Source organism: Nicotiana tabacum, chromosome 9 (assembly GCF_000715075.1).
Source record: "Nicotiana tabacum cultivar K326 chromosome 9, ASM71507v2, whole genome shotgun sequence".
NCBI lineage: Eukaryota > Viridiplantae > Streptophyta > Magnoliopsida > Solanales > Solanaceae > Nicotiana > Nicotiana tabacum.
In genome coordinates this window covers 117,959,494-117,983,654 of record NC_134088.1, presented here as the reverse complement: position 1 = coordinate 117,983,654, position 24,161 = coordinate 117,959,494, and the positions used below count along the sequence as shown (strand labels likewise).

Sequence of the window (24,161 nt, the reverse complement as noted above, 5' to 3'; positions counted from 1 at the left end):
AACACATTTAAATTTTTAGTTTTAATATTTATCATTAAAGAAAGATGATGTCATCTGGTGATTTTATTTTGTCTAACTGAAATTGATGTTTAAGAGTTAACAATCAACTTGGTTAGTTTTTATTACTATTAAGATCGACTAGAATGAAACAATACAAATAAGAGCTTAAATGCAACAAAAAATAAAATAAAAAATTAATAAAAAGAAACGATTACACAGTATAGGATTAACATCATTAATTAATATACAAAAAGGAAAACTTACGGTCACTGAAATGCTAAGAATCAATTGGCTAATATTGATAGCATTTGGTTATTATTGGTAATATTTTATAAATTGGCTAATATTGGTAGCATTGTTGGACAAACTTGGTAGTTTCCCAATTATCAATATCTGTTTTCGGGCTTTTCAAATATCATTTTCTCCTAGAAACATTTATTGGGATAAAAAAAAGATACCTAAGAAAACTTCAATTCCTTGTCTATGCATTTCGACTTCATCAACTTTTATCAGGATCCTTATAAAAACATGGTAAAATTCAATCCTAGAATATTCTTGATAGTGTTCGACTGATGGTATATTTTGATCATTAATTACGAGGTATAGTCTATCATTAATACCTTCTTAAGTATAGTTGTTCATTAGCTTCCATTAATTCTTAGATAATAGTTTTGCTTCTTCCTAATTGAAGTTAGTTCTTATGTTTAAATGTTTATTAACTTGTCTCGTGCTATTGTATCATTTGCTCTACTTTTTTATTCATATGATCTAGTGCTTGTTAAGTTTGTGCCATTCTTGCAACACTAATTGATCCTCTTATATTTATGGTCATATTTTGTTTCAATCTAATCTGATTCAGAAAGTTCTTACTAAAATTTATTTCATTAATCAACATCAGTAATTGGTTATGCCACTTGAAAATCACATTTTTAATAAACGCTGAAGTTATATACACTGACCGTTAAAAAAAGTTTACACCGTTAGTCCAATTTAACCAGCTATATTATATTACTATTCTATTTTTCAGGTTACCATATTAGGCTTGTTATTAAAATTTAATTCCAATCTTTTATCGTTCCTCATTTTCTTCCAATATTAAAAGGGTTGAAGAAAAACTGACTCCAAAGAGTTAGATCCCCTACCCTTTATTTCCGTTTTGCTTAACCCTGTTGTTTAAGGAAACATGGCAGCAAGAAAATCCAGAAAAATTCAAATGATAGGAGAGCCGGTCAAATGATTATTTATACTAAGGTACTAACTAACAACAACAACAACAACAACAACAACAACATGATGCCAGTGAAATCCTACAAGAGGAGTCCGGTAAGGATAATATGTACACAGACCTTACTCCTACCTTACGAAGGTAGTAGAGAGACTGAATGTGAATAATATTCATGAGCCAGATACAACATTAATATACGAACCAAGAAGTGGAATGAAGATGAAAGTACAAGCCAAACTATAAGCAAAATATGTGGTGTACCATGCACCAACCAATATAACCAAGTTAAACTGGAAACAAAGTCCTCCACACAACGATTGTAATGGTTTTACAACCAAGTCGAAAATTATAATGATTTTGCCCTCTTCTCCCTCAAAATTAGAACGATAAGTTCAATACCACGAAGAAACTTAAAGCACTCATCGAGTGATTTCACAACTTTTTTGCTGTCTTCTTTTCAAGTTTTGGCATCTGCATGCACACCCAATGCATTCAAGAAACTTCACGTTTTTTTTACTCTTAGTTCACTCTTGTTTAGAGCGGGTTTCTGAAGAATCACCATCTTGGTTTTTCCCTAACTGCTTTATGCTAGCTTTGGCCTCTGCCAGGAATTTAGGATCAGGTTCATGTTTATCTGAGGGTTCTCTCATTGCCAAGCATATATAAAATGCAATAACCACATTGACCGATATGACGGCAACAAATCCACTCACTAATGTCATAGAATGGGGAGACATATCAGTTACACCTGTTCCAGATGGACAATGGTTAATACAGAATCATAATCCCATAAATAACTGATTGCATTCACAGGTCCAACATCGATGGTAAAAGTCCACTATAAAAGCCATCTACAGTTCTACACCCAAAACCATTCAGGAGATGAGTATTACATTAGAGAAACCTTCAAAGGTCTACATATTTAACCCATAAAACATAGACTTAAGTTAATGTTGTGGTTAGTAAAGATAAAACAAATCCTATCATTGACTATACAGGTTTTCAATTACAAGATAGGCTGCCAACGGGAATTGAATTTGTAAATTCAAACAATGCTCAGCAAAATTAACTATATAATGAGGATGAGGAAAAAAAATATGAGAAGGCAAATAAATATGGAAGGACGGAGATTCTGCAGAAGTTTGGAATAAACAGATCACATATTCAACTTTACATTCTAAGATAACAATATTTTATTGTGATTCCCTTAATCCAGCAGCAAAAAGTGTCTTAAAGTCTTAAACCCATCCAAATTTAGAACTTCGCTTCAGAATAATTGCAAAGGGATTTCTAGTAACTTTTAATTAGTATTATCCAGAAGTCCTCCAAACGGTGTAAGGTTCTCTGGTATACAAAGCATGGATATTAAGCTTGCCTTTTCATATCTATCAAGTTGCAAGCTACTGTACCATGCATTTTATTTTATTTTTTTAATATATAAAAATATTAATAGATAGAGCAGGAATCAGCAAGCATTGATTGGGTAATCAACCAGATATGTGTCCTAGAAGCTCAGTACAGCTACACATGGCTGCACCAGGAGACGAACTGGTCACAAATCCGTCATAAGTACCTGCTATAGTTCATCATCTTCCACTCTATCCAAGTTCTGGTCAATTAATATTTTTGAGAAAAAAAATCTAGTGTGCAATTTAAGACAAAATAAGCAAGGGGTACATTTGAGAGTACACTCCTACCAAACCTACACCCCCAGCCAACAAAATAAGAATTCATCTTCTCATTTGAGTATTTGAAAAAGGGCAAAAATACAATTAAAATTTTCTTCACAACTTCCCTATTTAACCATGACCAACCGACATTCTCGAGCAGAGCTTGACATTAAATAATCACATAGCAATCAGCAGTAAAACATGACTATTACCATCCCCCCTTTCTAATATTCCATTAATTCAAATGATAGAACATGTTCTCAGGCCAAAACATAATTGTGTCTGACACCCAGACAAAGCGCGAAGACGGACTTCGCCTTCCGACCCTGAGAATATATTGACCAAGATGGGTGAAGCACTTATATTCAAGCAACAAAGACTCCGAGGCAGCACATAGTTGAGCAATTAGTTGGAAAAAATCTGCCACATTTTTACTTATGGTCCACGAACTAAATACCACTGAGATCAAATGTAAAAGCACAACAAAGAAAAAAAAGGCAAGGTTCTCAAGCATAACAATAAAAAGAAAGGAATAGTCGAAGATTTTGAATAATGAATTAATTAGAAGAAAGTATTCTAGTTATCTAAAACCAATCAATACCTACTTTAGGATGGCCATCAACTGTCATGTGTAATCTTTTATAAAGTAAAATTTGTATCAGGAAAATTAGGGAAAGCTCACCAGGAATTAAGCTGTGGTTAAAGGCGTACAAAATTGCAACGGGAGCTGCCCACATAATCAAAGAAGTGATAAAGAACTTATTCACGACTCCAGCCATAGTGCTACCAGCCTGTGAAATAAAACAGAATACATGAAGTATTACTTGATAAAATCATTTATGGAAGGCCAGGAAAAAGAATTCAATTAAACATGGGGAAAAAGGAAGTTCACAAAATACTTTTGCTTCGAATGGAACAAAAATATCATTGCAGGCTAAAATCTCATCCATAAGATACATATTTTTTCCTATTTTGACTTCTTTGAAGTTTCTTTCTTTGCCACAGCTGATTAAAAAAGTTTCTTCCTTTATCTTGGATCTTAGATCAGAAGTATAGGTTCGAATATATGAATTTCAGCTTAAGAATCCAAAACTAAACAAACCTAGATAATAAATGCAGAGATAAAAAGATAACAAAGCTTGAATTTTTATGATAAATTAGAGTTCAGTTGATAACCCAATTCACAAGTATGTTTCATTGGTAATCTTGCTTAAATGTATGAACTTCATCTCAAGAACAGAAAATCAAAAACCCAGATAATAAATACAGATAATAATGCAAAAAAGATAACAAAGATTGAATTTTTATGGTAAAAATTAGAGTTCAGTTGATAACTCAATTCACAAGTATGTTTCATTGGCAATCTTGCTTAAATGTATGAACTTCATATCAAGAACAGAAAACTCAAAAAACCCAGATAATAAATACAGAGCTAATGCAAAAAGATAACAAAGATTGAACTTTTATGGTAAAAAAGAGTTCAGTTGATAACCCACGTCACATGTATAATTCATTGGCAATCTTGCTTCATTGCATGAATTTCATCTCGAGAACAAAAAACTCAAAACCCATATAAATAAATGCAGATATAATGTAAAAAGATACAAAAGATTGAATTTTTATGACAAAATTACAGGTCAGTTGATTACTCTATAGGCAATTATGTGATTTGGCACTAGAGGGAATAGAGAGAGTGAAAAAGACAACAAAAAAAAAAAAAAAAAAAGGTGGGGGTGGGGGGACATACAAGTTGAATCCACAAAGAGAAAGAGCTATGGTAAGAGTTACGGTAGCATAGCAAATCGTTTGATCTGAGGAGAAGTGTCAGCTACAAATCTGAAAGAATCGCCTATTATTTTTAATCTGTTTTTTTTTAAAGAGGGAGGAGCTTTTTGCTATGTTTTTTTAAAGAGGGAGGAGCTTTTTGCTATGTGGGCTTTTAAGATGTGGCTTTGGGGTTGCACTATTACCTTTGGTCTTGCCCTCCACGGCATCCACCAAAAGAATATATATAGTCCCTAAAAGAAAATTAAAAAAAAAATTGCTTAACATAAATGGTACAATAATTTGAGCAATCAAGTATTTCTACCAATCAATTGAAAGACTACATGTTTCTTTGAAATAAATTAATTTATGATTTATTTTATGGCACATAATTACTACTACTATGTGTCACACCTCTTTTTGTGGGGAAAGGAGTTTTTTCATTTTAAGTGACATTATTGAAAAGTGATTATTTTATTTAATTTAAAGAGTCGTCACTTGGAATAATTGTTAAGGTGTTCCAAGTCATCGCTTTATTTTAAAATCTCAATTCAAGGAAAGTTTGACTCTGTTTAAGTCTGCGAAACACAGAAGACCGAGTAAAGAATTCTGTTAACCCGGGAGAAGGTATGAGGCACTCCCGGATTTTGTGGTTTTAGCACGGTCGTTTTACAATTACACCTGGTTTAATTATCTAATTATTACATGTTTTAAAACCTATATGCATTTTTTACCCCTTTTTACCGCTTTTATTGTACATTTTAAGCAATTATGAAATTTATTTAACACAATTTACGATGTCGTACACTTGTCGTTATGTACACAGTGTGAACCGCGTGACATGAAATGCACCCAAATGTTTATTAATTTATTTGAAGTGAAGGGTCAAGCCATGCGAACGTGTGCTTGAGTTTGGAATTACGTGTCGCAATTATGCCATGTGAACCGTACCCATAACTGCGACAATTTAATTATTAAGCGCGCCTAAAGTAATTACACATGTTCATGATTATTTCTAAACTAATTTGAGATTATTGTAAGGTCAAGAGTTATGGAGTGAATTTGTGGAGAAGTGAAGTCAATTAGTTATGAAAGGTAGCTTAGCTTACGGTGGATACTAACTTAGCTCCACTATTTGTTATTGAGTTGTTGGGCCTTTATTATCGAAAGTATTTGGCCCAAATCCCAAATCACATTCTCAATCTTGCAACGGCCATAAGACAAATTACAAAATGAATTTTTCAGCAAAAAAGCACTATTGCACAAATTAAACTAACCAACTTATACCAAATTTTCATTAACATAGCTAAAATGATGTATTAGAGAACTAGCACACTCATCAGGGAAACATAACTTCATTATGCTTCAAGATCCACGACACAAGACTCCTAATCATATACTCCCTCCGTTTCAATTTATGTGAATCTCTTTGACTAGGTACGGAGTTTAAGAAAAGAGAGAAGACTTTTGAACTTGTGGTGTAAAATGAGACACATATATTTTGTGTGGATATAAATCATTGCATAAACGTAAATTGCAAGTAAAGGTGAGAAATGAACCTTCTTTAGAGCCAAAATCCCCTCAATGCCAAAAATCAAAATCGTGCGACAACCTCAACCGGAAACGACGACCGGAGCTTTCGAAAGGCGCCCTCGACCTCAACTCTCGATGCTGCTGTTTTGTGTGGAAAAAAAAGGGGCTGTTTTGAAGTGTTTTTGCTGGGTTTTTGCAGGTGGCAAAAGGCTGGTTTTAGGCCTGTTTTGCAACTGTTTTTCAGCCGGGTTTGGATCGTTTTTTGTGGGGCTGTTTCGGGTCATTTTTGGGGTCGCTTCAGGCTGTTTCGCAGCTAGCTTTGCTGCGTTTTCGTGACTGGCTTCATGGGGGTTGTTTTTGCTGGTGGTTTTGGGGTTGTTTTAAGGTGGAAGAGAGCTGGTCGGAGAGGGTGAAACTCCAGCAAAACGCCGGCGAGGCCGTGAGCTAGCAGGAAACGATTTACATGGCTTTAGGGCTGGTTTCGGGGATTCAACAGTGGTTCTACGGTGAAGCTAAGTGAGGAAGATGAAGCTTTTGAGTGTTAAAATTGTGAGGAAAAAGAAGAAATCTGTTACTTTCTCTAAGCTGTTCAAAGAAAAGGCTAAATAGATAAAGGCCAAGAAGAACAGAGGTGCCGCCAACCTTTTGCTTAGCCTTCTAGGTTTCTTTTTCGATTTTCTCTCTTCAGACTCTATTTTTGCTCTCTGGATCTGTTTCCTCCCTATGGCTATAAACTAGTTGTCACAATATAGCCACTTTAAACTAACAGCCAAATCTAAGCTTATGTTCTTCCATCCTATTTCTCTTGATTCTCATTGGTGCTGACCATTTAATGAGGATTCTTCTCAATGCCAGAAAACATCCAATTAGTCGAATAAGGTTCCTCACACTTGATAAAGTCCAGATTCAATCAACAATCACATAGAGTTGCTCAAAATCTCATGAAATCCAGATTCAATCAACACTCAGCTTTCAATTGAGTTTATTAACATTATATTCATTGTTTGAAATTAAATCTAACAAATAGATTCAGATAATAACAACAGATAAACTAAACAACAACCATGATTCCATATCCATAACAAAACAGATCTGAGAACAATTTTATGAAGAACATACCTAGCTGCACAAGGATCAAATTTAGAAGAGAAGAAAGCCAAATAAAGCTGGAATCAGCAGGTTGGAAGCTTAACAAGCAATCTCCAGCAGAGCAACAGTAGAATTCTAAGTTCAGGAACAAACTTGGAAAAACAAAAACCAGAACAGCAGCAGCTTCGAATAATTTCCCCTTTTTTAAATTTCCTTTTCGATTTCAATTGAGAGTTCTTCACTTTAAATTCTGTTTTTCTCAGATGCTTCAGCGTGTTTTTGAATTCCTAACTGACGGAGGAATGGCTGTGAGGGGTCTGTAAGTTTTTGGACCGGGTCACGGACAGGCTTTGGTCAAACTGGGCTGCCGGATTTTGGGCCCAATTTGCTCTGACAATTAAAAGAGAAATTTACACGGAATACAACTTATTTACAATTTATTTAAATAAGTTACAACACCTTTTAAAAAATGACATACATACAAATTTTTTAAAATCTACGATTTTTTATATCCCTAATATATCTTTATTTAGACTCTCTCGCCTAAAAAGTATCCTAATATATCACTCTTGAGATTCTCTCTCACCTAAAACATGTCTTTTCAATTTTTAAATTTTACAAGATTGCGAAAATCATGTTTGCTTCCCCCTATATATATATATATATATATATTACGTACATACCTTAAGTATCTCTTTCATGATAATTATGATAAATAAGCGTTAACATTATAGATCTTTAGTTATGTTTTTACGTAGATAAGTGTTTCAGAAAATATCCTTCGAAACATTTAAATTTCTTTGATGGCAGAGGTCAAAATGGAGGATTTTAAATCTGAAAATTGAAGTTGTAGTGTTAGAAAACATGTAGGTGAAGCTATCAACGGGAGAAGACTAAGTTTTTTGGGGCCGGGGGAGGGGTGTTGGATATATTAACTGATAACATTCCTAATTCCTTAAAGTATGCCAAAATTTTGGGTCCTGTTAATTCAATTTATTAAGTTTCGCACAAATAAAGGGACATGGATATCTTCTTTGATATGTCGGTAACCAATAGTTGCATGACATATAAGAATTTGTTGTATTTTCTGTTATATAGTCTTCTAAGTGTTGCAGTTCCGAAAACTTCCTCTTTTCGTTTCTTTCTTTAAATTTCAACTCTAATCAATTTAAATCTAAATGAGTCTAATTATTACAATTAAACTAATAGACCAATAAAAAATGTAAAGGAAACAAATAATGTGATTTTTTGTAATTTTCATTTGAAGGTATAACTATATGCAATATACTCAAAACTTGTGCAATAAATAATAATAATAATATATATATATATATATATATATATATATATATATATATATATATATATATATATATATATATATAATGATTTTCATGATTTTAGAACATCCCTAATGATGCAAGCTCTTTAACACCAGCTTTGAATCCAATACTTGCTTTAGTCTCAGTGACATAAATCCCATGTAAATAATATATTAGTACAATAAAAATGCAATCAATTAAATAAACAAAAAATCCTAAAATTCTACAAAAATTAAATCATTGAAAAACTTTTTTAAAAAAAATATTTTAGGAGTATTTTATATATATGGCAAAAAATTACGTGCTCACACTATGTTTGGAGTTGTAGAATATAGCTTAAGATTATGTGTTACAAAAATATAGGCATAATAGAGAAGGAATTGTCCACAGGGTAGGGTCGTAGGCAGGGCTGATCTATGTAGAGGTTATGGGTGGTACGCCACCCGCTCGCTCGTATAGAATTTTATGTACTCAGTGGTGTTTCACCAGTATTTCATGTAGCAAATGTATATAAATAATTTGTGGCACCCCAAATGTCCAAATGGCTGTAGGTGCCATGGTCAAGGAAGCCCTTCTCAAGCCCAATACCCAGGATCGATACTACTAAACTCATATTGCGAGTATTTCTTGTGTTCCTTCTTTCCTTTTCTCCTCTTTTTCTTAATTTCTTTTATCTTCATGTTGATATTTTCCCTATATACAATCTCATTTTTATTAGTAGTTCTTTAGATTATAAAAGTATATTTGTCTATTTTTCTCGTTCTAGCTCTCAATTTTTTTAATTTGAATATGCTTTTAATAATTTTTTCTTTTAATGTAGTTAATATTATTTTTTCCTTGAAAGGACCAAATATATTCAGTTTAGTTATCATGTGTTTATTTATGTACCAAAAGATCTTATAAAGCAAACCAAATTAACTCAAAATGGATCGAACAGAACCGAACCAAATTAATTTAAAGTATAGCAAACTGGCCAAATGCATGTATACCTAATAAATTTAACCTCTTTGACTGCTGGTAAGTTTACATTAAATACAGTGACACCCGCAACCATCAAATATTTGATCCGCCTCTGGTCGTAGGAATAAGGTCTGCGTACACTATCTCCCTAGATCCTACTATATGGGATTATAGTGGGAGGTGTAATAGAGAAGGAATAGTCCCAATAGTTATTTCAATTAGGGGTGTTCACGATTCGGTTTGGTCGTTTTTTTATTAAAATCAAAACCAAACTAATTTAATCGGTTTTTAAAATTTTAAAACCAAAACCAAACCAAATTAAATACAAACCAGCGGTTTGGTTGTTGTTGGTTTAGCTCAGTTTGGTTCGGGTTTTCGCTTCTTAATAAGCTAACGATAAGTCGATAATAGTAAAACGACATTATACAACAATATTTGAAGTACTACTAGAGCATAAATTCAAATACCTACAGTGATAGTTCTTTTAACTATTTACATTTGAAACTGTAGCATATAATATAAAGCAAAATATTGAAATTGTAGCAATAATATAACATAGAAAAGGTGAACTATGTTGCAGTAGATGATAGAATCAAAAGAACAAGCCAAAATAAAGGTTCTAAAGTACAAACATCACTTTATTGAATCAATGATAAAATATTCATCATAACAAATTAGAATCATACGTTCATAAAAATCTTCTCAAACTTTAGCCCGTAGTCTTGCAATTTGAGTAGCTTTTTTTAACTTTTGTGATAGATTTTTTTGTAACTCTTCTGTTAGGAAAAAGTAGATACATAAGGTTAGAGAATTTGAGTCTCTTACGGAAAAGAAATTGCCCAATTCCTATTACTTTGGGCTTAGGCAATCTTTTAAGATATAAGTAGTATAAACCAAAATCTATATATAATAATTAAAATGCAGAAAAAAATTAAAATTATTTACAAAAAGATATGATACTTTATATAAATAGTTATTAAATTTTATATATAATTTATCGATTTGGTTTGGTTTATTTTTCGATTTTTTATAATAGAACTAAAACCAAACCAAATATTATCGGTTTTTAAAATTTAAAACCAAAACCAATCCAAATCAAAAAAAAAATCGGTTTACTTAATCGGTTTGGTTTGATTTTCTGTTTGGATCGGCTTTTGTTAAACCATGAACAACCCTAATTTCAATTCATAAACTGTTTGTCCGACTGAATACGTGTTAGAACGACATTATAAAAAACTGATTGAACGTTTAACCTTTCAATTGTTGGACTGAACAAAAGTATTTGGAATTGCTCTTTTTATCTTTTTCATATGAACAAAATATTTTGCATAATTATTTATATTGAGTTATAGTACTATTATGGACTTTCAAAATATGTATATTTTCTTTTACAAAACTTGAAAAATTTAAGTTTGAGTTCATACTCAAAATTGAAAATTTTGTTCCACCTACTCTGAATCCCACCACATAAATGAAATATATAAGTACTATTAGATCATTGATTAATTAACACCTGATTAGCAACTAATACTCCTAATTAACGTTAAAATAACTTAGTTTTGTGAAAACATCAGTTTGAAAGAAGTTTTACTCGTTGTTGTATTAGATTGAGGTTGGAGTTGGGTTGGGACTTGGGATGAGGCCACAAAGGATTGCACCTCTAACTCAAAATTAAAGAATAAATAATTAAATATGTAAGAAATTGAAATAAAAAATTTGCATGGTTGTGATCATGATGTCTCAATAATTTAAGCCGTTTTTAGAACATACCAACGCTGGCGCGGTTGTACCTCTTTAAAGAGAGAAAAAGAAAGAAGAGTAAAATAACAATATATAGTCGTTCTCAAAATAATAGCCGAAAAATATATATATTTTTGTGTATATATATATACACACATTTTGCATGTTATATAAAATATTTATACATTTTTTCAACTACCAAATGTAAATAGCTTATGGCGCAGTCTAAAAGTAGAAAAAGCCCCCCAAATAAAAACTCGCATAATTTTTCATCATGTGATATTCTCTTTATTCATTAATTCGAACTTCGAAGTACCAAAATCGTGATGGTTTCAAACTACAGCAAAAATATATGATTTCTCCTTTTTAGTTAGATAAAAAACCCAATTACCGAGTATTAGTTGTTCTTATTCACGTAAATATAATCATTGTGCAGTTTATCAAAGGGGATTTTGGTCCCATTCCTACTAATTTTGCAACTCCAGAAATCAAAAATAACAAACAATGTAACAGCCTCTTCTTCAAGTTGTATCCCCAAAAACTCACACTAAGAGCCTCATTGGACATAAGAATTTTTTCATTTTTTTTTGATACATTTTCACTTTTTTCGAATTTTTTTTATTTTTTTCGAAATCAGTGTTTGGCCATAAAATTTCCGTTTTTCACTTGAAGATGAATTTTGAAATTTTTCGAAAATTTTAAAAACTCCAAAAAGCTGTTTTTCAAAATTTTCACTCAGATCACTCACAAAAATTCAAAAACAACCTAAAATTATATTCATGTCCAAACACAACTCTAATTTTCAAATATCATTTTCGCTTTTTTTTTTTTGGAATTTTACTATACTTATGTCCAAAAGCCCACCAAGTTTTTGGAGTTAAAAAATTAAATGCAGTTTCAGCTTCCATCCATTTTCTCAAAAAAAATAAAGAGAACAAAACCAAGATGGCACAGTCACAACTAAGATAAAATATTTCTCATTGCAAAATCTGTATGTTTCCATTGTCATCCCTTGAATCTCTAGCCCCATTCAGACAGCCAGGGCTAGACTCCTTCACTACTTTTGCTAAACAACCGCAGAATAAGATTAATATAACTAATCTGAACTAATTCAATGATATGTGTCATTAAAAGGGATAATGGTATCCTAAATAAAAGCTTTCAAGCCATCCCTTTTCTAATTCCTTGATGGAAGCCTAGTTCATGTTTTGGAAACATTGATAACCATGTGAGCGACGTCCAGAGAAAAAAATGTTTAGGGGATACTGCTGCAAATTAACTAAAAACTCTTTCTTTGAGACAGCCCAACTCTAACCTTGGTTGCCTTGTATCCCTTGAGGCCTTTGCAGCACTCTCGCGTAGTTCGTCCAGAAGATCACAGTTCATCATGACTCTGAGGTTGTTCCTTGTTCATCATCTCTAGTTTATCTTGGAGCTCCTATAACATTTCATTATTACACCATTAGAAGTTTTACAGAAAATATAGGTAGAGAGACTCGAGACCATAAGAGGGAAAAGATAGTTTTTCAGTAAGAAATGTTGGAAAAAGATTTGATATGGAGGGGTAGGGATGAAAGACGAGGGTAGCTAATACAGGGTTTAGGAGAGAACCTTCAGCTTTTCTTCGAGACAAAGAGCTGGGGTAGACAAAAATGCCATATATCTGTCGTAACAAACTTAGTCAGATGGAAGTGCACAAAAGCCACGACACATAAAAGCAGGCAAAATACATAAGTTACCACCTCAACTATGGATCAAATCCTTGTTTCACTTTTTGAGGACGAAAATAACTTTACACACTCAACCTTTCCAGGGTGTGTCAAATACACAATACTTTTGCTACACGGCATGCGCGTGTAACAAAAATTGTAAGCGCGTTAAACTGTAGGATTTTTATCCCAGTTCTTACTTAAAGGACATGTGTCAAAATTTTAAATTTTTTTTGTTTCCCTTCACTTTTAACCCACCCCTTCCCTGTTCTTCTTCCCCAGAACCCTCCTCTATGAGTTCGTTGCTGACCTTTCCCCCTTTCCCCATTTTCGACTTTTTCCCCACCCCCTTTCCCCCATCTTCTTTGTCCACAATTTTAAGAATAACAATAATATAAAAAGGCTTTGGAAGAAATTGATAAAGAAAGTTAAAAAGGAATCTATATCTAAGAGAATTCTATAGATCTGGGTTTGAATCGTAATTTAATAGTAACAATTTAGGAACACAGATTTAATGTGGTAGAGTATTGGTGGTTGAGGGATATCGGAAATGAGCCAAAAGAATCCGAGATTTGAATGACTATTTGTTACTTGCCGGCCATTTTTATAAAGTTGTTCTTTGTTGCTTGCGCTTTCATCACTTTGGTTGCTTATTTCCATGGAATAATGCCACGAATTCTGGCCAAAATCAACTGCCAAAACACCTAGATTTTTTTTATCGGAGAAGATGACCGCGAATCGAGCAGCCATGGATCTGTTCATAACCAACTTTAATGGAGTTTTGAGTTTTGCATCCTATTTCTTGTGTTAGATTTGAATCTAGACTCACAAACTCGTAACTAATGTACTTGCGTTCCTAATTTTGCTTTGTAATTGGAAGGTGATAATTGTGGATTTTTTTATGGTGGTCGGCGTCAATGGAGATTAGGTGGAGAAGAGAAAGAGATGGAAGGGAGAATAGTTAAGGGGTGTATTTGTAATTCACATTAATTTATTTTATTTTAAAATTAATGACACATGGCACTATATTATTGGTGCATGACATGCCTCACTTTTTCTGAGATGCTTAAATATAAAAGTAGGGTGTATCTGGAAAGGTTGAGTGTGTAAAGTTATTTTCGTCCGCAAAAAGTGTGTAACAAGGATTTGGTCCATAGTTGAGGTGGTAACTTACGTATTTTTCCCATAAAGCACGCAAAAGACATACACAGGTCGGAAGAGAACGGTGCTTACTCGCAGCGGCTGGGCTCATCTACATCAGTCAACTCATTTTTCAGGCCACATCTTAATTTTACCTGTACGAAAAGAGGACAATCAAGAACAAGAATATTTATAACTGAATGCTATAATTGAAGAAGGGACAACTCAAAAGGACAGCTGAGAGAACACAAACAAAAGAAGTTAGGAATTCCTGCCTTTAAACTTCGATCTGGCCCATTCCAGCACTTGTCCCCGTTTGAGAATTGCAAGGTTCTATAAGAATCCTCAAATTTATCCCAATTCCTTTGATGTAGCACAGGAAAAAGAAAAAAACCAAAACAATGAGAAAATTGGTAAGTCCCAAGCTTAGAGCATTCGGGCAGACAGGTAAAGATCATAATAAAGCAACCCCACATCGTCTTTTTTCAGGAGCCACAAGCAAAATGATATGAACCTGTCTCTTCTACTATCAGACGAATGTAAACAATTTAGTACTTCTATTAATTCACCTCCTTTTCGTTTCTACCACAGAGCATGGATCTAAAACCAAGATTAAAGAAGAAAACCCAGTGCATGAGACTCCAGAATTGTGACGATTTTCAAAGCACCGATCATATTTGGTTGCCACTTCACAGGAAATTGACTATCATTCTCAGATATATAGAGTGACTCAAGTAATGTACATGCTTAAGCTGTGAAAGTGCCTACCCCAAACGAGTTGTACTGTAGCCCTCGACCTGGGTTGCTTCTTTGAAAGGACAAATCTTGTATGTGTACCTAAAGCAAATATTCATCAGTGACAGATGACGAAATAACACAAAAATATTTCAAAAAAGAAAACCATAGGCTTAACAAAGGTCAACAAGACAATGAAAGATTCATCACTTATTCTCCTTGCTCTCGAAGCATTGACTATAGAATGAATGGAACTCCTTCTCCGGTCCTGCAATTGAACTTGCAGATCAGCATGTGCAGGATCCTATACTCTCTTCTTGTAGAAACGAAAGTAAGGAACATATTGAAAAGGACAGAAAAAACAGATAAACATAGAAACATGAATTCACCACCTACCAAAATCCTGTTTGAGCTTTTTCTCCAAACTAGATATCCTTGATAGGACCTTTGACAACTTTGCACTTAACTCATCATATTCCTTGCGTATATGGGCAGCATCTGTGGAAGCAAAACACCAAAGACATAATTCATTATTTCTTTCTTAAAACAGTTTAAGAGCAGGAAATGGATAGAATCTCTATTCATACCAGAAATGTTCACTGGAGTTTGGAACAAATTCACAGAGCGGATAATGCTCTTCATTGTTCGCTGTATCTTCTCCATCCATGAAGGATTACTTGTGGCCGTAACATCTGCAAAATTACATTGAGAAAAATGATATATGTATGTCAAATACCAGCTGTTAGCAACATATCATTCTTATCTTGCACACCTGAGAAATCGGAATCATCATCAGATTCAGCCTTGTATGAAGAACTTGAATCGTGGTCCTCTCCCCCGAGATCTTCAACTGGGTCCTCAGTTTCGTCATCTTCATACTTGTGCTCATCATCCTCTGAATCATATCCATGGTATTCCTCTTCATGACTATCAGTCGGTCCTTCATCGCTGCTGTCATAGTTGCTCTTAGTTCCAGCATCAACCTCCTCATTTGCCCGCTCACTTTTTTTTCCCAGCCAACGAGAACCAATAACACGACCTAACTCTTCTTTTGACAATGATTCGGTATTTTCAGTAGGATCTAGCTCCTGGAAATATGAAAGAAAATCACAAAATATTAGGTTACCAAAATGATGAATTTCTTGATCACTAATTTCCATGTCACTTAATAGACATAGGGCAGCAATACAAGCACCTAAACCGTCAGTTAGGCCTTGCTGAGTACCCAAAGAATAAAGCTTATCTTTTCATCTTTCAATTAAGGACATCAAATTCCCGCAATCTTTATCCTTTTGGATGTGTAGTGCTACATATAACAATAACTAGCTGAAGGCAAAGAAACATATAGAAAAGGTTCCAGGAGCATTTGATGTTGCTGCAGTCAACATTGCAGAAGTACCACCAATCTTGAGCATTAAGCAACTCATGCATTTTGATTAATCTTTTTGCACCTCACCTGTCCCTTCATATTTATTGGGGGAGTTGAAGAATGTTTTACCAACGATTCGAGTCACACAGTAACTTCAATTTTGCCAAACATACAAAATTCCATTGAAGTAGCCCTTTTACTCTCTGGCCAGGTTTCTACGAATTCCTTTTTAAGTACTTGAGTGGATTAAATATCTGTGCACTTACATTGAAGGTTTGTTCATCTAGTGCAAACATCACATAAAATGGCCTAACCAATGTTCAATTGATTCAGGAAAATCAGAGTTCGGTTCTGGGGAAATGCATGTAATAACTACATGATATCATATAGTTCACAGAAATGCAATATTGATCGACTTTGTGTAGGCTCTCTAGCTTTCTGGTATACTTCTTGTATACGGTAGTTTCTTCCCACTGTAAGTAAAGTTAGACGAAAGAAAACATAATTGATGGATAGTCATGCACTTTATATTTAGCATACTATGCCAGGTTTCCATCCTGAAATGGCACGGGCTCTGTATCCAAATTCTGGACAAAGTTCAATTTATCTAAGTACTTATTACATGTTCACAAACTGGCAAAAGTGTGTAATGGTAGTTACATTTGCAAGTTAAATGGCAGTGCAAGTCCTCATTTTTTCAACAAATTGCAGTGTCCTACAAGGAAAAAGCAATTAACTCCAAAGTTCTATTGTTTCCAACAACGAAACACTGAGCGCAATTTTGGCTGTATGGAAGGAGTATGCATGCATGTGATAAGGAGACATTTTCTTAAGGTGAAATTCTAGATAGCCATCAATCATACAAAAAGACAAGTTGAAATATCACATCTGAAGGAACTTTTGACAAACCTGAGAATCCTCAGGAACCTGCTCAACTTCATCCTTGTGGGACTGGTCATCATGCTCGATTTTGTCCATATCTTCGTCAGGGCGTTCTACCACATCCTAACAAAATATGAAATAAGTACCAGAACAAGCAACATATACGATACAAGATGATTTTACAATGATAATTGGTAGATTGCAGAGAACACTGTTCTCCAGTAAGATCAAGAGCATTAACTACAACCAGACCCCTTGGGGATCTTAAAGAGAGACAAAAGCCAAGAGGATATTCAGATAGAGAGGAATAAGTAAATGAATCAAAGAGCCTAACAATATTTATTCACTTAAAGTTAACTGAACTCTTCCTATCCTCTTATTCACTCTGTGAGCAATTAACTACCCCAAGAGGAGGAGGGGGTAACATCTAACAGGAAACATGAAGTATTTATCAATTCCAGTTTGTTGGTGATTGTATTCTTCTTATTTGGGTAATTCTGCTGATATGTCCCGTTGTCAAGATCAGTTTATCATATTCTCGGTGTGGAAAAAACATTGTAACATTACTCCCTCTGGACACATTACTGTGAAAAAATCCTAGGCGAGAAAATTTTAATTTCTGAAATTCATAAAAGTTTCAATAAGTTTGGACATCCTAAAGATGGAAAAATGCTGGTCAATGTAGATCGCAACCTATGAGGAAAATCAAGAGTGCAAAACGAGTGGAAAACCTAATCACATGATCACCAAAGTCTTTCACAAAGTTCCACTATTGACTCCCATTGTCTCTTGTGATATCCTGATCAACTTTTGCATGTGTTGACATCATTTAATTAGGTGAGATCTCTTAACATACAAACATTTTTTTTAGAAAGAACTCTCAACATAAAACAATTAACCGTACAGATGGAGAGCCGTTGAGGAGGCCAATCTTATCGTGGACGTCGTTCTTCACAGCATCTTCTTGAACTTCAGCTTTTTCCTCAGATTTAGTTGTCTCTACTTTAGCATCTTCAGATTCCTTTTGATCCTTCTTTTCTTTTTCTCTCTTTACCCGTTCTTCCTCCTCAGCCTTCTCTATTTGTTCCTTGCGCTCTAGATGAAGAGGAGTAAATGTAAGAGAAATTTAAAGAAGCAAATTATTCAACTGCTCATAAGCTCTCACCTTGCTAGGGGAAAACACCTCTTAGTGACTGAAATATTTCATACTACAGAACATCACTTTGTAAAAATGATTAACAAGAGGTGAAAGGGATACATATAAACAATAATTCATCTAGAAGGTCTGTTTGAGCATAACAGTAAGCACATTGTTGCAAAATGTAAGAGTCTTCCTTTAGTATAAAAGATTCTAGATAAAAACTATAAAGAAAGATATATAATTACCATAAATAGTTCTAGCTTAACGTAAGGTAACTTGTAATATTCAAAACCATCTCATTTTTTTATGCTTTTCGGTATCTTATTCACTTCAAAACCTTTCGGTCCCTATCATAATTTGGAATTTATCAATAAAATTCCGTATCCTTTGTTATCTATTCTTGCTTCATTTATACCATAACGTAGAAATGATAGACATTACGTGGAACCACTTCTACAGATGTTCAAAGAGGTCCTTCTCTAAAGTAGGCACAATAATCCTCTCAAGAACAGTCCCCGTTTAGGGGAGAAGAGAAAGATACCCTTAAGCTGCTCAACCAACTCTTTAAGTATCTTCTTCTCGTTTTTCAACTTGGATAGTTCAGTTTCCTCTTTCGCAATTGCCAACTTAGCTTCTTCAACCTCCTTCTTTCTAAGAGTCACACCTTCCTGATATGTAGCAATCTTTTTATTCAGTTTTTCTCTAGCTACTTTGCCAGCCTCCCAGCACGTATTTGGGCACTTGGTTTGGCCATCATACTCGTCACTTCCATCACAGCAATCTGCTCAATTGTGCCATTAAGGTTGTTAATAGGAGAATTCGAAAGTCAAAAACAGCAGCAGCATACATGAGATTCCCCATTTGGATATTAAACCATACCATTCAGATATTTGAGAAATTGTATGCAAATGCTTTATGGAAATCATAAGAAACATAGATAGATATGACTTCACCAACACAAAGAGACTGGCAAGTGAAGATCAGAGGCAAGAAAAAATGATCTACAAAGGAAAAGAGAGACGGCAGGGCTAGCATTTTACTGAAGTTACAATATGCGCGTCAAGCCTCTTAAAAGTAATCTCCTTATCATAACAAATATAAGAATAGAAGAGTAAATGGCTTCTTCCGAATCCGTAAATCCCTCATAGATCAGTTCTTCACAGTGCTTTGGAAATAAATGGCGTTCTTTACATAAGCATGGCACACATAATCTGGCAAAGAATATGGCAGATCAACCTATTAGCATCCTCGAGGTATGTATGTCTTTCGTTCGACAAGCATCCAACCACCCCCTTATGTACAGAACCTTTTGCCCACCTTTGATGGATAACGATATGCATGATGATGATCAATTGAAATATTAAATCTTCAGAAAATATGTGTGTAACAGATATCTTTGGCTTAATTTTAAAAGCGATGTGATGGTGCACTTTTTATTTGTTTATTTTTGAGGGATAGTTAGTGCAGCAGAACTGAAACTAGAAATATGAGTTACTTTGGACCGCAGTGGACCTAAATTTAGATTTATTCTACATTTCAGAACTAGCAAAAGGAAGAGAAATGAAGGGAAACTAGAATGAGAGAAACTGGAAGAGAAAACAGAGTAGAGTGATTTTGTTTTCTTTTTGGATGGCTGGTAAACAAGAAAGCAAAAGAAAATAATTGACCTTATTTTCTCATGAATTTAGATTTGTGAATCCAAGAGGAAAATGATTTGTCTTCATAAAGGTTCCTCATGAGCATATAGAGTTCATAACTATAAAATGGGTCAGTTAACAACAATGAAGTAGTTAATCAAATAAAAAGGAAAGCGTTAAGAGACCTTCCAGGCCCAACCCCAAACACTAAGATCAGAAAAAATAGATAGTGAAAGACCAAGAGGTAGAATGGGACATTGTATCTCTCTCATTACCTGATTACCACTTTCATAGGGTAAAGGAACGCGTTTTAGGAAACCATTATCAGGCTCAACTTATCAACAACAAACCATTATCAGGACTAGAGTCACTCTAGGCGTATAGGGGGGGACAAGAAGAGACTAATTTTCCTCATTTTCATTTGGCATTGTAGTATACTTTGTAATGTAGCCCAAGGTGATAATTGCTTTTTCTATCCATCTTTTCAATTAGGAATTTAAATCATAACATGCATTTGTAGCCTTTCACAGATAATAGTCCTTGCTTTCATTGAGTAAGAGAACAATAAAGTTGGGTATGCTCCTCGTTTTCATACAATAGAACTCAAAGAGGTGCTATGAACATGTCAAGCTTTATCCACATTAAGAGCGAATATTTTTCATAGACAGAGGCGGACCCAAGATTTGAAGGTAGCGGGGCACATGAGCGAACTGCTCAACAACTGAGCCCATCGGACTTTTCATCTTAGGGTTCCAAGCAAAATATATGACCGTTTTCAATATATATACACTTAAATATTGAGAACTTTTGCCAAAGTAAACGGGTCCGGTAACTCCTCTTCTCCAAGCATAGGTCCACCTCTGTTCATAGAGGAACTTTGAGCTATAACATAAATACTTTTTGGACAACTAGAGCTAATTAACAAATATATTTTTGATTTTAAACATTATTATGCCATTTGAAGTAAAGGTCACCAACTAACCAACATTTCAAACAAGGGGTAGGGGTAGATATTCAGCTAATTAATAAACAATGACCTGTGGGAAAAGAATGCAAAGAAGTAAGCGTCAATGCTGATAATAAATTCTTCAGGAATTAAACTTCACAAAAAATAGCTTCTCTTCAACTCAAATGTCCAACACACACAGATGATAGTGGCAATTGCCAGTATATGCAGTCCAATACATGTCATTCACATATCTGCTTAGTTAGACAAAGAATAAAACCATACAGCTGCAGACCACACTAAGCACTTTGATGCTGATCAAATACTACAGAAAGGCAAGAACACGAGGATTCATACCACAAATGCCATCATTAACCCTCGACGAGTATATTGAAAGAGGAATATGTCCTGCATTTTTGCAATAAAATTTTCCGTTGGGGCATGCTGAGGTCCCTGCAAACCCAAGTCTCTCAATCAAACACACACATTATAACGAAGAAAAGAAACTGTTAAACCAAAACGAAATCTTAACACCATTTAGTCACTTAAATCCAAACCTGGCTCATCGGAACCATCTGGGCAGTCACAAAAATCATCATTGAGCTGATCCTTGGTGAATTTCTTTGATCCATCTTTACATTTTATAGCACCCGAAGACAAACCCTTGTAGTAATTCTCATCTGCACTCACAAACAAATCATTTTCATCTCAAATGCAAATGTAAATGCCAAAAGCATAAATATTTTTTATCTAAAAATCTTGAAAGACCGAGATCAAACGGGCAAATCAAATGAAAACCCATAAACAAAACATATGGCTTATTCACTAAGCAAAGCTATCAATATCTCCACAAGAAAGAAACATGAAATTAAGAAATGGGCAAATCAAATGCCAAAAACTTTGCTTATGCAGCAGTAAGAGTTGCTAAAACCTGGAAAAACAAAAAAAATCACGAAATGAGCACAGCAAATGCAAAATCAACACCAAACAAACATTAAAATCTCAAAGTTCATGAAATCCAGAAATGGACATATCAAATGCAAAGATCTTCCAACAAGGCAATAAAAATGACAAAAATCTCCACACACAAAAAAAAAGATATCACAAAATGGGCATTTCATTTGTCAAAGAAACTTTTATTCAAGAGGAGCTATAAACATTACTATAATCTCATGAAATAGGCACGTCAAATGGATCACCTGTATGTTCATACAACAATAACTACTATTTTTCAGCAAAACTTAAAAATCATAAATGGTGTACAAAATCCAAAATTCAAAAAAAGTAGACTTTGTTTATCACAGCCAACAAAAAGAACTACTACTAAAATCCCAAAAATTAAAAAAAAAATAATCACCAAATGGGCATGTCAAGTCACAAGTGCAAAAATAGATAAACAGAATATATTGCTTTCCACTAAGAAGACGGCTATACTATCATATCAAAAGAGTTAACGTTATATACACTAACGGCACAAACATTTTCTTTTGTACACTATTACTGAAGTTTAACCTATGATTGCGGGTCAATTAACATTTTACCAGATTAACAATTAATATTTATCAAGAAATTTACTTTCGTTACCTTATAAATGATCTGATTCCCTAAATATCTTTTACACTCTCAATGCAATAGAACTTAAACTCATATCAAAATTGCAAATGCCACAGCAGAAAATCATGTTTACAATGCAATAAAGTTTTTCTAAAGTCCCCAAAATCAAAAGAACAATCACGAAATGGGCATATAAAAAATGCAATTGCCTTAGCAAAACATTACTAAAATCCCTCCCAAAAAAATGAAATTCACCAAATTGACATAATAAAAATGCAAATGCAATAACGAAATGTGCATATCAAAAGCGAAACCCATAAGATATTTTATTTTTTTCAATACCTTGAGGGGAAATTCCGTTGGAGTGAAGAGATTCCGATCTATCAATCAAAGCTAAACAAAGAGCATAACACATTAATAACAAGAGTGGCACTGCTCGTATCTCCATCTGAATAATAGAAATACAATTTTGAGCTGCTTTTTTTTTCTCTCTTTTCTTTTACATACAATTCAAAGGAAATAATAAGGATCAAGTTTGCAGTTTTGCTAAATATACTTAATTTGGAAATTCAATTTGAAGGAGAAATTGAGTAAAAGGTTTATGGGAGAATTCTTTTTTTTGTTTCTATATTTGGCAAAGTGGAAGGAGCTAATACAGTGTGAATTGCAGTATGTACAGCCCAATCACAACATTTTCCAGTTTCTAACGCTGTGATGCGCATTGGTGGCACTAAACGCTGTCGTTTCGATTCTCATTTTTTGTGAAAATCCACTTTAGAATTATGAAAACTATTAGGACCTGTTTGTCCATACAATTTTTTTGCTTTTTCCCTAAAACCATCTTTTAAATATTAGTATTTAGTTATACACTAGATTGAAATTTTGAAGATAAGTTTTAAATTTAAAAAAATGTATCTCTTTTTCAAGTAAATAATGTTTTTCTCAAACAAAACTATAATATTTTTAAGTGAAATACATGTTCGATTTTGATAACACTATTGTTTGGTATTTTTTTGTTCTTCTCCAAGTATGATGTTAAATATTGATCAAACTATCTATGACATGGATTATATATGATTGTATCCTTTTTTTGGGGAGGGGGGAGGGGGGAGGGTTCTAAAGATAACTATTTATATTATATTAAGGGGGAGAGAGTGATCTAGGGGTTTGACCACTTGGGGGTCATTACGTAGGGGGGTTCGGGGTAACTAAAACTACTACTAGTGGTTCCCGTATCACGGGATAAACAAAAAGATAGTCCAAGAGGACTTTGCAAACTGAGTGGTTGTGGTAGGGTTTGTGAGGGAACCCTTCATGTCGGTTATGGTGTCCATGTTGCATCCAGACTTAGCTAGTATATCTGCTACATGGTTTTGCTCCCCGTAAGTGAAACGTACAGTAAGATCATCCAGTCTCGCAAGGAGAAACCTGCAATCATTTATAATGTTAGCATACAATGGGTGTGAGGTCTGTAAAATGGTAGTGATTGTTTGGGCATCAATGTTTATTTCTATAGGTTTAACAGCTAATTGTAACTCATGATAGAGGGCGCGTAATTCAATTTCAACACTTCTATGAGAGATGTGATGCCCCGCAAAACTCGTAAGCCAATTGCCTGCGGAGTCTCATATAACACCTCTCATCCTGCCCTGTCAAGTATTTAATTATACTGAACCATCGGTATTTAGCTTGAAGGGGTAGTGGTAGACGAGTCCCATTTAAGGTATAGTGGTGTGCGGCTGGGT

The 24,161-nt window shown here is 34.1% G+C and overlaps 2 protein-coding genes across 4 annotated transcripts; both read right to left on the bottom strand.

The window, feature by feature from the left end:
- Nucleotides 1-1,224: 1,224 nt before the first annotated feature.
- Nucleotides 1,225-7,555, bottom strand: LOC107832453 (uncharacterized). Of its 3 annotated transcripts, XM_016660298.2 has the most exons (4): nt 7,312-7,533; nt 4,866-4,913; nt 3,578-3,686; nt 1,371-1,973 (listed from the first exon to the last, which is right to left on the bottom strand). In XM_016660298.2, exons 2-4 carry the CDS (start codon nt 4,887-4,889, stop codon nt 1,750-1,752), a joined length of 357 nt encoding a protein of 118 aa, XP_016515784.1. In that variant the 5' UTR covers nt 4,890-4,913; nt 7,312-7,533; the 3' UTR covers nt 1,371-1,749. The 3 variants fall into 3 exon arrangements, with proteins under 3 accessions (XP_016515785.1, XP_016515784.1, XP_016515786.1); XM_016660299.2 differs by lacking the exon at nt 4,866-4,913 and having other exon boundaries at nt 1,225-1,973; nt 7,312-7,555; XM_016660300.2 differs by lacking the exons at nt 4,866-4,913; nt 7,312-7,533 and adding an exon at nt 4,643-4,782.
- A 4,709-nt stretch (nt 7,556-12,264) lies between these two features.
- On the bottom strand, nt 12,265-23,101 carry LOC107787199 (glucosidase 2 subunit beta). Its single transcript, XM_016608736.2, has 15 exons — nt 22,759-23,101; nt 21,420-21,542; nt 21,220-21,315; nt 18,821-19,060; nt 18,043-18,233; nt 17,166-17,261; nt 15,660-15,975; nt 15,475-15,579; nt 15,284-15,385; nt 15,098-15,155; nt 14,921-14,989; nt 14,428-14,515; nt 14,246-14,307; nt 12,915-12,966; nt 12,265-12,741 (listed from the first exon to the last, which is right to left on the bottom strand). The coding sequence occupies exons 1-15, from the start codon at nt 22,862-22,864 to the stop codon at nt 12,679-12,681; spliced, it is 1,767 nt and encodes a 588-aa protein (XP_016464222.1). The 5' UTR covers nt 22,865-23,101; the 3' UTR covers nt 12,265-12,678.
- Nucleotides 23,102-24,161: the final 1,060 nt, after the last annotated feature.

What these genes read in the sequence shown, in the direction of transcription:
- LOC107832453 (XM_016660298.2), bottom strand. Translation starts at nt 4,889, where the DNA reads ATGCCGTGGAGGGCAAGACCAAAG. An exon ending in CGTGGAGGGCAAGACCAAAG is followed by an intron (nt 3,687 to 4,865) that starts GTAATAGTGCAA and finishes TTTATTTCACAG; the next exon opens with GCTGGTAGCACTATGGCTGG. An exon ending in TAACCACAGCTTAATTCCTG is followed by an intron (nt 1,974 to 3,577) that starts GTGAGCTTTCCC and finishes CATCTGGAACAG; the next exon opens with GTGTAACTGATATGTCTCCC.
- LOC107787199 (XM_016608736.2), bottom strand. Translation starts at nt 22,864, where the DNA reads ATGGAGATACGAGCAGTGCCACTCTTGTTATTAATGTGTTATGCTCTT. An exon ending in CAACGGAATTTCCCCTCAAG is followed by an intron (nt 21,543 to 22,758) that starts GTATTGAAAAAA and finishes TTGTGAGTGCAG; the next exon opens with ATGAGAATTACTACAAGGGT. An exon ending in AGATGGTTCCGATGAGCCAG is followed by an intron (nt 21,316 to 21,419) that starts GTTTGGATTTAA and finishes TTGGGTTTGCAG; the next exon opens with GGACCTCAGCATGCCCCAAC.